General features: G+C 54.7%; 1 protein-coding gene across 34 annotated transcripts in view; it reads left to right on the forward strand.

Annotated features, from left to right (window-relative positions):
- LOC116448567 overlaps positions 1-13,602 on the forward strand; it is a 30,892-nt gene that overhangs the window by 9,662 nt on the left and 7,628 nt on the right. For 9 of the 34 annotated variants that reach the window (XR_004242018.1, XR_004242017.1, XR_004242022.1 and 6 more), the window contains exons 3-5: positions 1,589-1,713; positions 2,451-2,678; positions 9,654-9,759. Coding sequence is in view for 3 of the 34 variants with exons in the window: in XM_032119151.1 (XP_031975042.1) it covers positions 8,661-8,788; positions 9,654-9,759; positions 11,241-11,298 (292 nt within the window). In the remaining 31 variants the exon portion in view is untranslated. Of the gene's footprint in view, positions 1-251; positions 269-665; positions 755-848; positions 1,008-1,186; positions 1,714-2,105; positions 2,302-2,450; positions 2,679-2,797; positions 2,902-3,046; positions 3,321-3,635; positions 3,850-3,894; positions 4,037-4,641; positions 4,838-4,912; positions 5,782-5,908; positions 6,129-7,689; positions 8,789-9,653; positions 9,760-10,375; positions 10,829-11,240; positions 11,720-13,244; positions 13,257-13,395; positions 13,483-13,602 lie in introns of those variants that run through there. The other 25 variants (XR_004242032.1, XR_004242035.1, XR_004242034.1 and 22 more) reach the window with 25 other exon arrangements.

Here is a 13,602-nt window from a genome sequence, read left to right on the forward strand (position 1 = left end):
AGAAAAGCCCCGTGGTATTCAAGAAATCCTTGGAAGCAGGACTGAGGAATTCAGTGGTGGAAAGATAGGGGAATTTTGCGGGGGTAAAACTTTAAAAGATCTAAGAGTTGAGAGTGTGTGTTTTTAGGTAAAAAGGATGTCTTGTTGAAGTTGGGCGTCTGGATTGTGGCATTTATGGATCACAGGGTGTTTTTCCTGAAAGTAGAAGATAAAGAAGACTCCCAAAGCCTCGGTAGCTGTGTTAAGAAATCCCTCCCAGGGAAGAAAGGTGCCTAAACCTCCTAGAAGTAGGGACTAATTAGCATGGGAAGGGAAAAGCCCACCCCCAGTGGGAGAGAGCCTGCCGGGTAAGGGAAGAGAAGGATGCCCTTAAGAAGAAGCAGGGAAGGTGAATTTCTCGGTTTGCTGAAATGTATCAAAAAGTTTGGAATCTGGGTCTGTGTGGAGGCCGGGATTTTCTCGGCCATATGCAGAGCCCAGCACTAGGAATAGAGTAATTCCAGGCTTTCCAACGCCAAAAATGCAGTACCAGAGAGTTCTGTTATCCCGAGGACTTGGGGGATAGTTGGCAAAAATTTCCGGGGGCCCAGGCTGGACCGAGCTTTTAACGCTCCCCGGATTCACGGGATCGGGGATTCCAGCGTGCCCTGCACGGTTTTTTTCAGGGAAGTCCCAAATCCGTGTGAGTGCGAAGCAGAATCCCCTGGGAGCTGTGAAGGCAACGGGATATTTCTTGGGAATTTTGAAGGATTGGGTGAGTCCTCAGTGTTAGGTTGGAATGAACGCAAATTGTCCGGGAGTTGTTGGTTTAGGGATGGCCGGGTCTGGGTTTGGATTTGTGGGCACCGAGTGTTCCTTGTGTCAGTTTTAGGTCTGGATTGGTGGGAATTGTCAGAGAAAAGAGAAGGCAATTGAAATGTGGAGCTCCATTCTTGGAGAAATGATCAGGATGGGAGAGGAAAGGCTGTGGAGCTGCTGGGAGCTCCTGTAGAACGAAAGGATCTGAGGTCTGGAGGCAAAAGCTGTGGAACAAAGCCTGAAAAGGGTGCGGGGTGGGGTGGGAGGGGGAGGAGGGCACCGTGGGGGGGGTGAAAGAGGGAAGGAATCCCTGCTCCGGGAATCCAGCAGGGACCAGGAGAGGATCATTTTCCATCCACTGCTCTCAGTGTAATCCGACTGAGGACGGTCAAAGGGAAGTGATTCATTTGTTCTTAGGTTTGGAATGAAAGGTGCTCTTGCAGAGGGGAATATTCACCTGTTAAAATTCTGTTGGATACAGGAAAAGAGGGAGGAAGCAAGCAGCTGGGGAATGAACGGGTGGATTTTTTGGTGGATACAGGGAAAGACACGGGAAGGGGCTCTTAAGTAAAATACACCTCACGGGCAGCACCAGGAGAAGCCTCAACTGCCCTTTTTTTCCAAGCTCTGACATTCCAGAGGAGTAAGCAGTGGTCAGCCCATCACTTTCTGTATTCCTTGGATGCCCAGTGCTTTGTTGGGAAGAGATAATATTTGGAAATGAACAAATCCGGGGATGTAATTTCCTGATAGTAAAGCCCCAGAGACCCTGGTTTTGATATCCTTCCAGCACCCAAACGCAACAGAGGGAATCCTGGCGGAGCTGGAAATCGCTGTCGCTCCGTCGGTGGAATTCCTGGGAAATGGAAAGCAGCAGAAGCAGCAAGAACAGAGTTGGAAGCAGGCTCCAGCCGGGTAAGGCAGACACCAAATCCTTTGGAACTGGGCAGGGGTGGGAAGAATTAATTCTTACATTCGTAGCCCATGGATTCCTGAGCAGGATCCCGGCAGGGAAGACTGCAGGGATCAGACTGGGGACTGATCCCAGCTGGGGGCAGCGAGCCTTGGAATTGGCTGAAGGGAAGAAAGAGGGATCCTTTGAGCACAAGGATCAGCTGTCAAATGCGGAGATGGCATCAGACAATTCCTCGGGAGGGTTTAGTTCCTGGGCCAAATCGATCTCCTGCCTTGTGAAGGAGCTCAGAGATCTGGGAAGAGCCCAAGCAACGCAGGGAATGCAGTGGCAGATAAAACTGCCGGGGAACGGTGGGGAAAAGCATCCGAACAGGGGGCCTCGTTTTGTACAGGAACGATACAAAAAATTGTCCAAAAGAGCAGGAATCCAATGGGATTTTAGGTATTCCTCGGAGACCACAATCCAGTGGGAAGGCTGAGAGAAGGAAACAAAGCCTAAAAAGGCAAATGAGCCAAATCCTGCCCAAAGCCTCCAATGGCCACATTCCCTGGCATTGCTGAGGACTTCAGCCGAGCTCCAGGCAAAAGGTGAGCCCCTATGGAATCCTTTCTGGGAGACCATATCCAGCTGGGACCCTTCCTGGAGAAGGCCATGGGATATGGGTTATCCCAGGTCCAGAGAATATGTCATTTCCTTGGAAAAACACTTGGATCACTGCATCACTTTCTTGTTTTAGGCTCACCAGTCACCCGGGCTATCCAAGTCCATCCTCCCCAGCGGGGAGAGCGGGAGCACGTCCGGCCATGGAGAATTTCTGGGAGAGCCCGGGAGAAGAAAGAAGGCTCCAGCTTCACAGATCTGTGTCATAACCCATCCTGTCGGCCGCTCCTGTTTGATCCCGGTGCATTTGTCCTCTTGGATTCAACCTGAGCAGCGCTAATTGCTGGCAATGAAGCAGCCTTTGGTACTTCTTTTCCACGAAAGCTCTCCATGCTGCCCTTCAATCCTGTTGCAAACACGGGGAAAACCCAAAACTCTGTTTTTTCCCCTCTCCCCTTCACTTTGCCTCCTCTTTTCTTGCAGGCTTTGGGCTATCCAGGCTTGCATGTGGATTAGGCAGAGCAGCCTGTAAGCTCAGCTCCAGGTGGGATTGCAGCGGTGTTGGAAGCACCAGGGATTCTCCCAAGGTTTGGTGTGAGGAGCTGCATCTTGGGAGGGGCTGGGATTTTGTGCACTTCTGGGGGTTTTTTTTCCTGTTTGCCTTTTGGGCTGCCTCAGAGAAAAGGCTGAAAACCGAAGAAGCTGAGGGGGGGTTCCCAAATTCCTTTCCAGCCCTTCAGAGGGGGCACAAAGCCACGTGCAGCTGAGGAGAGGGATGTGAGGAGAATGGCAATAATGGAGCCTTGGGACTCTGCACTTCATTCTTTTCACGTGTTTGGAGGTGCAGGAAATGCCAAACCCCACAGGAATTCTGCGTCTGTAACATCGGGTGCAACCTCTTGAAACCCAAGTGCTCAGAGTGGGGTTTTCCCAAGGGTAAATCCCGATGTGACATGGCAAAGCTTCAGTGAGGATTTCCAGGCTTGACTGCACAGCTTTTGGGAAAGCTCAGTAACCAAACAAGAGCAGATTTCTGTCGGATTTGGATCAAACGTGGCGTTTAAATCTGGGACAGCTCAGCTCCCCGGGTGGGAAAGTGCTTGGAGTAGCCGAGAGCTGAGCCGTTTTTGAGAATTCCAAGCGTTGTGTCCTTACGCTCCTTAATACAGCGTTTAAATAATTGATCCTGAATGGAGACAGTATCAGAGGGATTTGTTAGATGGGCAGGGATGTTTTTTCACGTGGCAGTGTGTCGGGATAGTCAAGACTCCTTCCGTCAGAATTAATTGGTCTTCCTTCTTTTCCCTTTTGTTCTTTCTAGACTGTGGCTGAGTGGGGAGAATATTTGGGATAAAGAAACGAAATGCCCGAGGGAAGCTTCGTGTTCCCGTGGGGATGCTTTAGGCGCGTGCAGCTTCTGAGCTGCACCGAAAGTTGAGGCTCCCCCGGAAGCCTTCCGAAGCTGGAAGGGCCGGGGAAGAGAATTCCAGGAGAGGTGTGGGAAGCGCTTTCTGCCAGGTCTGGACAGCACCGAGGTGGGAATGACTTCAAAGCGTTCCTTGTCCCTGTCCTGTTCCCAGCCCAGGACAAAGTTGGTGTTCCCTGAGCGGCTGCGGTTCCCTGGATGCGGCAGGAGGAGGTCTCTGCCGGGGAGTGGGAGAAATGTCCCTGCCCGGTGCCGTGTCCTTGGCGGGCAGAGAGCGCCGATCGTGGCAAGGGGGGCTTTGTGAGTGTGGAATCAATCCTAGCTCCTTTTTAAGGGGGTGTTTTAATGAGTCAATCAGCAGGGACCACTTTTAGCCAGCTTTAGTTAAGTTCCTTTTGCACAGGTTTCGTGTGGCTTTGATGGTGAAATCACCAAACCCTGAAGTTTGCCGAATTACCCCTGAAAAGCTTCAATGAACCAATCCTGAGGGAGCTGGGGATTAGATATCTGGGATCTTATGGCCCTTTGAGGCCATGTTGGGTTTACCCCCTGATTTTGGTGCCGAGGGAAACTCCAAGTTAAGAATAATCCAAATATGAAGCACTTCTGACAAAACTCAGCTTTGCAAACCTTTATTTGGGCTAAAAAAGAAAAGATGGGAATGCCCTTGGCAGAAAAGCAGCTGTGAGGCACAGCAGGCTTCAAATGCCTGTCAGCAGGAGCTCCAGGAGAAACGGCTGCTGGCTGCGGGCATCCTGGGCTTTCCAGGCAGGTTTTGTACTGGATTGCAAGGCAGTTCTCCTGCCTCTGGGGGGTGGCACCTGCATCCCACTGGAAAGGGAAAATGTGGAGAGAGCGGCAAGCGGGAAGACGGTTGCTGACGTGTGTCCTTGGATTGCAGTTCCTCCCGGTGGGTCTGTGCTGCTGGAAGTTTGAAGGAGATCAGCCTTGGAGTACGTGTGGGTTCACCTGTGGGGTTTGGGAGCGACGCTGGACATGAAATTCCAGGGATGTTCCCCTTGCTGGAGTGAGAAGCAGTGGAAGCACTTTGCTGTGTGCTTCTTCATCGCCTTCACCTCGGTCCCCTGGGGCTCCAGGTAATCCCCTCTCACGTTTGCTTTTCCAAGGGTCTCTAAATGAGGGCTTGAGCTTTGGTGCAGCTCCCTTTACAGGGAAGATCTGTTCCAGGAAAGGTCTCCTGGTCTGGACCGATGGCGTTGCAGGAAGAGCAGGAAACCCCAGAGCTCCTGTGGCTCCCTCATCTGATTTGCCTGCAGGCAGCAAGGATCATTCCCAAGTGTCATCCCCTGGCTCCGTGACTCGGGGAGGTTGTGTTCCCCCAAAGGCCAGGGGCCGCTTTGTGTTGCAGCTCACGGAAGTCCAGCTCGGTGGTGCTGGGTTTGGTTTCTGTGTGCAATGAAGGCACTAAAAAATTCCCCTCCTTCACTGGCACAGCCCTGGAGTGGGAGCAGATTCCCCTTATCCCGGAGTTATCCCGCTCCTGCCCTGGATCCCTGCGGTGCCGTGTGTTCTCCAAGCTCACAGCACTGCTGGCTCTAAACAAGAAAAACAATCCCTGTTCCTTCTCTTCTCCGTCCTTGATGTTCCCAGGCCCTGCATCTCCCTGGCTATTCCCTGTGGGAGTCTTCATCTCCATCCCACCTTATCCCGATCAAATAAGGGTCTGAGACGTGTTTAGCAGCAAATGCATTCTTGTAAAGAAAGCCAAGAGCAAAGAGCGTCCAGATGCAGAGAAGTCTTTAGAAAAGCATTCCAGACGTGCAAATGAGGGATGTGTCTTCCTGCATCTCCTGTTGTTTTTTCTCTGTCAGGTCTTGGAAGGGTTTTCTCTCAGTGATTTCCTGCAGTCCAGGTGCGTCCCTTCTTTTGTCCAAATCCAGTGCCAGAGGATCGAACAACTGACGAGTGGGGACTGGGATGAAAACGGTTCTCCTAAAATGAGGGAAACAATGCTAGAAGAGAAATGAGCATCCTTTTAATGCCTGGAATAAAAATGCTGGAAAAGGGCAATTTTATTTGATATGGTGTCTTTCTCTTTTTTTTTTCCATGGCTAAAACTGCACGGTGAGCAATCAGAGCAGAAATAGGAAATGCAGGAGTCTTGGATTCCACAGTGGGATTAACTTCCCTTTTCTGCTCTCTTTCAGGACAGGAAAAAACCACTGAACTCGCCCCATCTTTGGGACCAAGAGCTTTGGTGTTGGAGTAGGCAAAGCCAGCTAGGGCCCCCCTTGTCCTGCCCATGGTGTGGGTCAGGGACAGGCTCCTCTTCTCCTCTGGGCTGGGATGAACTGCCTAGGGAATGCTCTTTCTGACAGGCCGGTCCTAGCCCCGGCTACTGGAAATGGGCAGAGGTGAAGAGGCAAGTGCCAGAGTTCCTTGGGGATGATGGAATTGTGGTGTTTGGCTGTGCCCAGAGGGGCAGGTTGGGCATTTCTGTGTGTCTGAGGACCAGTTTGGGTGCTGGGGAGCCCGGGGAGCTGAGCTCTCAGTGCATTCCCAGCTCTCCCGGGGGTGGCAGCTGGTGCAGGGCTGGGTGACAGCCTCTGGTCGGGCTCGGGGCAGGCCCTGGCCCCGGCACAGACACGCTGGGGTGGTTTGGGGCCGCTTGGGGAGCCGTGGGAAGAAAATGAGGGATGGTGCTGGGCGGAGTGATCGGCCTGCGCTCGTGTCAGCGCAGCCGTGCAGGGCACTGGGATCTGGGTAAAACACCGGCTCTCCTGGCGTTCAGGGATGCAAGGTCTGAGGGACTGGATTTACTTGGGACTTTCCAGGACAGCAGGAGGAAGAGGAAATGTGGTGCCAGAGGTGCGTCCCATCCGGTTGCATTTCCCTCTTTCCCGTTTCCGTTTCCTCCTCAGTGCAGGTGTCCCCTGCAGCCCATGAGCACGGGGCCGGTGACAACTCCCTGTCTGTAGAGGGATTCCTTATGGAACAAGGGCAGATGACACTTGTGTGAGGCTTACGACTGTTAGAATTAGACCGGGATGGGTTAAGAAAAAGAAAACTAGAATGGTGTGTTAATCTTACTGGTCAATTAACAAATAGAATCCACACTTCTGTAAGAAAAAATACAGTGTATGGAGCATATAGAAGAAGCTGGTTTTGCCTGCTGCTGCTGCTTGGCTTTATCATGTAACCCCATTCGAACTCTGCCTTCAAGACAGCTGTGAGACTGTGAAATAAAGAACTCAGCAGAACAGCAGCCTCCTCTGCTCTTTCACCCTGGTCCGAGAAGGAAGGGTACCCTGTCAAAGGCTCAACACTTGCCTTTCTGAGTTTGTTTCTGAATTTCTACCTTTCTAATTTTGTTTCTAATTTTTTTTTTTGTTTCTAACTTTGTTTGTTTTTAACTTTCGACCTTTGGAAATTTGTTTGTTTCTTGTATTTTACCTCTTTGTTTGTTTCTAAATTTCTGCTGTTGTAACTTTGTTTCTAACTTTCTACTTTTTACATTTCATTCGTTTTTAACTTTTTACCATTCCTCCCAGCGAGGGATGTGTGCAGAATGCTAAAACCTGTTAAGTTCTTCACTTTTACATCTATAGGCAAGTGCTACTGATTTAGATGTAAATTCATTTTGAAATGAGCCAGCCCTCTCTCTCTGCTCTGTCGCATACAGGAATATAAGAAGCTGGGAATAGAGATCAGCAAGTTTTGCGAATAACGAGCCGGCGTTTTTCTGTAGGAAGGAAAGAAGCAAGCGCCTGGCCCCAGGAGCCGAGACGCTCGGGCTGCAGGAGCTGCAGAGCGCCCAGAGCCGGCTTTTCCCTCTGCTCTGTCCCTGCCCCCGGGCTGAGCTGGGCGGCGCTGCTGCCGCCTGGTGGCGAGAGCGCGGCACTGCCGCCCCCGACACGGCGCCCCGGCGCTGCTGCCGCCCGGTGCCGGCTGAGCCGAGAGGGCGGGCGGCGGCCTCGGTGGCCGCCGAGCGTGGCAAGGGCAAGGAGCGGGAGCGAGCGGGGCTGGGTCTGTCAGCGGAGGGGAGGGGCGAAGGACGGTTCGGAGCGCCGAGGGACACGGCCGTGCATGAGTGGGGCCACAGCTATGGAAAGGAGTGGGCGCCGTGCGGGGCGGTGACCGCGAGGAATGACAGCGCGGGGGGCGGGGCCGGTTTTGCCGGGCAGCAGAGGCGCGGTCGCAGCGCGACCCGGGCGGGGAGCACCGGGCGGGCACGGTCGGAATCGAGCCGCCCGCGTGTCGCTCTCAAGGAGGCGGCTCGGAAAGGAAGGCGCAGTTCCGCGCTCTCGGGACGGCGTTAAGTGACGTTTTTATTAGAACCTGCCAGGACCTTGCAGAGGGTGGTTTACACTTCCGCCACACTCAAGATGGCGGACGCACTAGGCCCCTTTGAGAGGTGTCCCTGCCGATGCCTGCCGCCGGTCGCGGAGCAGTCGCCCGCCTCCGGCGCCGCTGACCCCACCAGCCGTGTCCTCGCACCGGGAGGCACCGCGGAAAATCGCGCGGAAAGCGCGGGGCCGGCGTCGGAGTCCGGGCCGGATTCAGGCAGCCGAATAGACGCCCTTGTGAGGGGCGGCGGGGGCCCTTAAGTGTACCACACTAAAGATGGCGGCTCGACCGGAAGTGGCTTCTGCCAGCACCCAAGATGGCGGCGAAGGACGGAAGTTGCATCACCGCCACACTAAAGATGGCGGCCGTGTACGCTGTTTTCTGACCTTCTCAATATGGCGGCAGGGAAGGCCCCCCCCCCCAAGGTGCGTCTATTCGGCTGCCTGAACGCAACGCCGACGCCGACGCCAGCCCAGCGCTTGCACGCAGATTTCTGAGGCGTTTCCCGCTATGCGGACACCGACTGTGGGGTCAGCGGCGCCTGGGGCAGGCGGGAGCATTCAGGCAGTCGAATAGACGGAGCGGGGTCCTTCCGGCCGCCATCTTGAGAAGGTCGAATAGCCACATTGGTGCGGTCCCGGTGACTTCCGCCCTTCTTCGCCAGGAGCGGCAGTGGCGGGGAGCCCGGCGAGCAGCGCGGCCGGGCCGGGGGCACCGGCGCGGGTGCTCCGGGCTCGGAGGTGAGCGGGGAACGGGGACAGCCCCGAGCGGACGGTGGGGGCCGCGGGGGATCGGTATTCCGGCCCAGGGATGGGTGTCCCGGCACAGGGATGGGTGTCCAGGCACAGGGATGGGTTCCTGGACTATCTAAGAATATTATATAACGATCATACAAGGAGATCTATATAAAAAAAATCCTCCATTGTCATCCTTCTCCCAGCCCCTCTGTGTTTTCAGGATCTTGGGGGAAGAGTTTGGGTCTGGACAAGGCTCTCGGGCACAGGGTGGGATTCTTGGGGTGCAGGGCCAGGATTTGGACTCGATGCTCCCTGCGGGTCCCTTCCAGCCCAGGAAATGCTGCGATCCTGTGCCTTTGAGGGTGAAATAAAGGGGACCGGTGGAGTTTTTGCCCGCTGTGTTCACGGCCCCGCTGGCTCAGGGCGGGTTAAAGGCGCAGCTGCCCCGAGCCAGCGGGACCGGCCGGGGCTGCTCGCTCCCGGTGCTGCCGCCTTGTGGGGAGAGCCCGGCACTGCAGCCCGCACAGGCGCTGGCCGCAGGATCGGCGTGGAACAGCAGCGCAGGGAATGCTGAGGCACCCCAGGGAATGCTGAGGCGCCCCGGGGAATGCTGAGGCGCCCCAGGGAATGCTGAGGCGCCCCAGGGAATGCTGAGGCGTCCCAGGGAATGCTGAGGCTTCCCCTGCCGGGGGCACACGGCAGCAAATCCCTGATGTTGAGCAGAAAAAGGAAAGTTCTGGGTTAGTGGGAGGAGGTTTCTGGAATGGAGCTGGGACAGGTGCTGATCCACGCATGGAATCACGGGCTGGTTTGGCTTGGAAGGGACCACCAAGATCATTTACACTCTGTTTGTTGTCTGATTCCACAGCAAAGAACATCCAGAGCTGCCACCTCACCCTCACGGACAGCAGGAATGTCTTCCATAGCTCTTGTTTCGCAATGGGAATGGCTGTTGGGAGCCCTGGCAGGACCAGGTAAGAAGAGAAATGGGATCATTCTGGCTGCTGCCGAGGTGGTTTTCTGCTTTCAGGCTGTTCTTCTGATTGATCCTTTCACAGCAGTGTTCTAGGGCACATTTGAGGGTAATTCCAGGAATTTGAAACCAGATGAAAACTGGTGGGGAAAAAATGTGAACCTGATCCATTTCTGGTAATTCCAAGCTTCTCCCACAACACTGTTGTAGGGGAAAGCTGATGAAAGGGTAAAGATGCAGAGGAACAAGTGCTGTAAACCCCCCAGGCTCTCTGACAGAGCAAACCTTCCAGTAATGCCAGTACATTGCTCTGAGAGACTCTGGCATCACAAGGTTTTCCAGGAAAGCAAAACAAAGACAGAGATGAGGAAATAGGCTTCCAGTTAAGAATGGTTTGGTGGGTGTGGGAATGATTCTTGTATGTTTGATGCTTCCCTTTTTATTCCTGAATAATTTTAAAATTATTCCTTGAATAAATCATCTAAATTTGGGAATTTAAATTTGAGAGGGAAGAGTGCAACATTAATACAGGCAGAGATCATGGAATGATGGAATGGTTTGTGTTGAAAGCCCCGTCTCTGAGCCTGTTCTGCCTGTCCATCGGCCTGTCGTTGCAGGTGGACATGGAAGTGATGGAGGCGTTCAGGGAACGCTGATTGTTTTTCCCTGCCTCTGGCAGTCAGGTCATTACAAAGACTAATTGACCTCTTCCAGTGGGGAGACATTTAAACAAGAGGTGCCAAAAGAATTGGAGCTTCTGCACGATGAAATCTGCAAGTATCCAACTTAAAATCCCCCCTGGATCGTCACCGGTCCAATTTCCACAGACTGGTCGCCTTGGCCAGGAGTGTCCAATCCTGCTGTAAATGCATTGGGCCGGGGTCTCATTTTCATTTCATGTAAAGACCCTCTGGATGTCCCCCAGTCACTGGAAAGACCGGACTGGGCTCCCAGGGCAGTAATTCCAGGTGTTCTCTTCATGGGAATAGCACAGGAGCCTTCCCCTTGGCCAGAGGAGCGGCCAGTGCCTTCCTCAGTCCACAAATTCCCAGGACAGAACACAGAGAAAGCAACAGGAATATGGAAATCCTCCACAGTGGGAGATTCTGGTGCTCTGGATTAGATATTGGATTTATAACGTTAAAGGGAGGGGTTTCAAAGACTGAAATATTATGTTTTATGACTTAAACATTTTCTTAAAAGACTTTTAAAACTGTATTACAAAAGCTGCAGAAGACTCCCACACCCTGAATGGGGCCCTGAGGCCTGACACTGCTCGCTGATGAAGATAAGATAAAGTAACAACTCAGGGCTGGGGATATTCACGGAGCACAGGCTTAACACCTCCAAGATGAGGAGCACGGCCCCAGGGCTATCAGCTGCCCGGGCTCCCACCAAGGGGTGGAGGGAGGAGAGGCTTTGGGTACCTCGGAAAAGCCTGTGGTCACAGACGCAGTGACTGCCCATCCTCCAACTGTGCAGAGCCCAGCTGTGGGGTCCTCACCGGGGGGAGGAAGCTCATCCACAGCAGAAGGGGTGACATGGCCCAGCACAGGGGCCCCCAGACCCTGCCGCAGAGCACCAGAGATGATGCAACAGACCCTCAGTGTTGCAAGGGACAGTGTCAAGCCAGCCCCTGCAAGAGAGGCACGTGGGCGTTCCCACCTGGCCCAAAGTGTGCATTAACCCACGGAATTCTGCACCCTTCGGCTGTGGCAGCATGTGGCAGCGTGGCCACAGCGCCCACGGGGGACCCTCACCACCGGCAGACTGGATGGAGGGGAGCAACAAGACGTCGTTGGCACCCTCAGATGGGTGATGGGCTTCCATCCAACCCCTCTCCCTGTTTCCCCACCCCCCACGCACCCTTCTTTTTTCTGTTTCTTTCTCTCTCTTCCCTTCTCTTTGCCTCTCTTCTATTAAATAAAATACATCCATTTTTTTGGCAACAACATCTAGCCTCGTTTGGTTTTAATCTCGTTTCTGGGGATATTTTGAACCTTCTAAGTTCTTTCTGGTTTATGCACAGAGACTGAGCTTGCTTTGCTTTTCTGGGTTTAAACCGGATCGTAACAGGGCAGGTGTGGAGGGGTTTTTCTCCCTCTCCTGTTCATTAGTGTTACCACTGCTCTTGTTGCTCTCACTGTTACTGTGTGTTGTCATTAATCTCAAATGATTGTCTTGGTTTCCATTCTTAAACTGTTCTGAGCTGGAATTTTGTCTCTGGTCTCTTCCCCATCCCACGGGTGGGAGAGGGAGCAGCTGCTGGTGCCCAGCTGGGGTCCAGCTGTGGCCCCGGGCACTTCTGGGGGCTCCAAACCCGAGGGACAGGAGCGGTTTTGGGCTCACAAAAAGAGACCCAGTGCTGCGTTTCGAGGGCTCAGAAGCAGGTGCAGAGCTTAAAAGCAGAGACTAAATCCTGCATTGTCCTATTACCACAGGCCGAGGACCTAGGGTATATCACTGTGTCCCACAGCCGTAGGGAGGAGGAGGAGGAGAGAAGATCCAGCAGGCAGGAATTGTGCAGCAAGATTGATTAATTATTTTACAAACTCTTTTATAGACTTCTTTCTTCATAGTCTAATTGGACAAAGGATCAGCCTCCCCTTGGGGTGATTGGCTAAAATCCTAAAACATCCATTGTCAAAATATTTTTCTACTGTACCATAAAGAAGACTTTTCAAGATTGCAGGTGGTTTGGTTGTTTACATAATTCTGCTACCTCTTCTGTGAGACAGAAAAGTCTCTCACAGAAAATAGCAAGAAAATCCTTGCTAGCAGCATTTCTCTATCTACTAGAGTCCTGAGAACAGGCTCCTATGGCCAGAGTTGGGACTCAGAAACAGTGACTAAATCCTGTTTTCAGGGCTTGAGGAAGAGACCGAGTCCTGTGTGTTTGGGCTCACAAAGAGAAACTGAAGTGCTGCGTTTTGCTGGACCTGAATTAAAGCCCAAGTGCCGTGTTTTGATGCTCAAAGCGGGCTCTTCGGGCCAGGGCGAGTCTGTGTCTCTGAGCTCCGAGTCCTGCCTCAGGCACAACCCAAAGCCGGGCTCGCCGGCCCCACGCAGAGCTCGGGAGCAGCGACTCAGCGCCGCGTCCGGGGCTGGCGGCAGAGCCCGGGGCCGCGTCGTGGGGCCCAAGGCGGGCTCCGGGAGGGGCTCAGGGCTGAGACCGGAGCCCGGCCCGGCGCGTCGGGCCCGGCTCGGGATGCCGGGGCTGCCCGGGCGCCGGCACAGCCCCGGCTCCCCGCGGAGAGCCGGCCGGAGCAGGAGCGGCAGCGCCGAGCTCGGCCCCAGCGCCCGTCCCGGAGCGGCTCCTCCCGGTCCCGATCCCAGCCCCAATCCCGCCGGGGGAGAGGCGGCACCGCCCGGGACCCGCAGCGGCCGCCGGCACGACCCGGACCCCCGGTCCCGGGAGCGGCCCCCGTCCGGCCCCGGTGCGCGGGGCGGGTCCGGCCCGGGAGAGAGGGGCGGGGCCCGAGCGATGGTGCCGCCCCCGTGCCGGGCAGGGCGGGCCCCGGGGGCGGTCCCGGGCGGGGCCGAGCGGGGCCGGGGCGCGGTTTCAGAGGTGGCCCCGGGCCCGGCTCAGGTGCGCGGGGTCCCAGGGCGGCTGCGCAGGGCGGGGCCGAGGTGATTTAAGCCCCCGAAATCGCCCCCGCCGTCATTCGCTCCTTCAGAGCTCGGGGAGGCTGCGGCCGGGCCGGGCTCCCCCGGCGTGGCCCGGGTGAGGCCCCCGCTCCCCCTCTTTCTTCCCCCTCTTTCTCCTGCCCTTATCCTCCTCCTTCGTCCCCCGCTTATCACCTCTTTCCTACCCCCCCCCCAGTTTCTTTCTCTCTCCCCCACA

Source organism: Corvus moneduloides, chromosome 10 (assembly GCF_009650955.1).
Source record: "Corvus moneduloides isolate bCorMon1 chromosome 10, bCorMon1.pri, whole genome shotgun sequence".
NCBI lineage: Eukaryota > Metazoa > Chordata > Aves > Passeriformes > Corvidae > Corvus > Corvus moneduloides.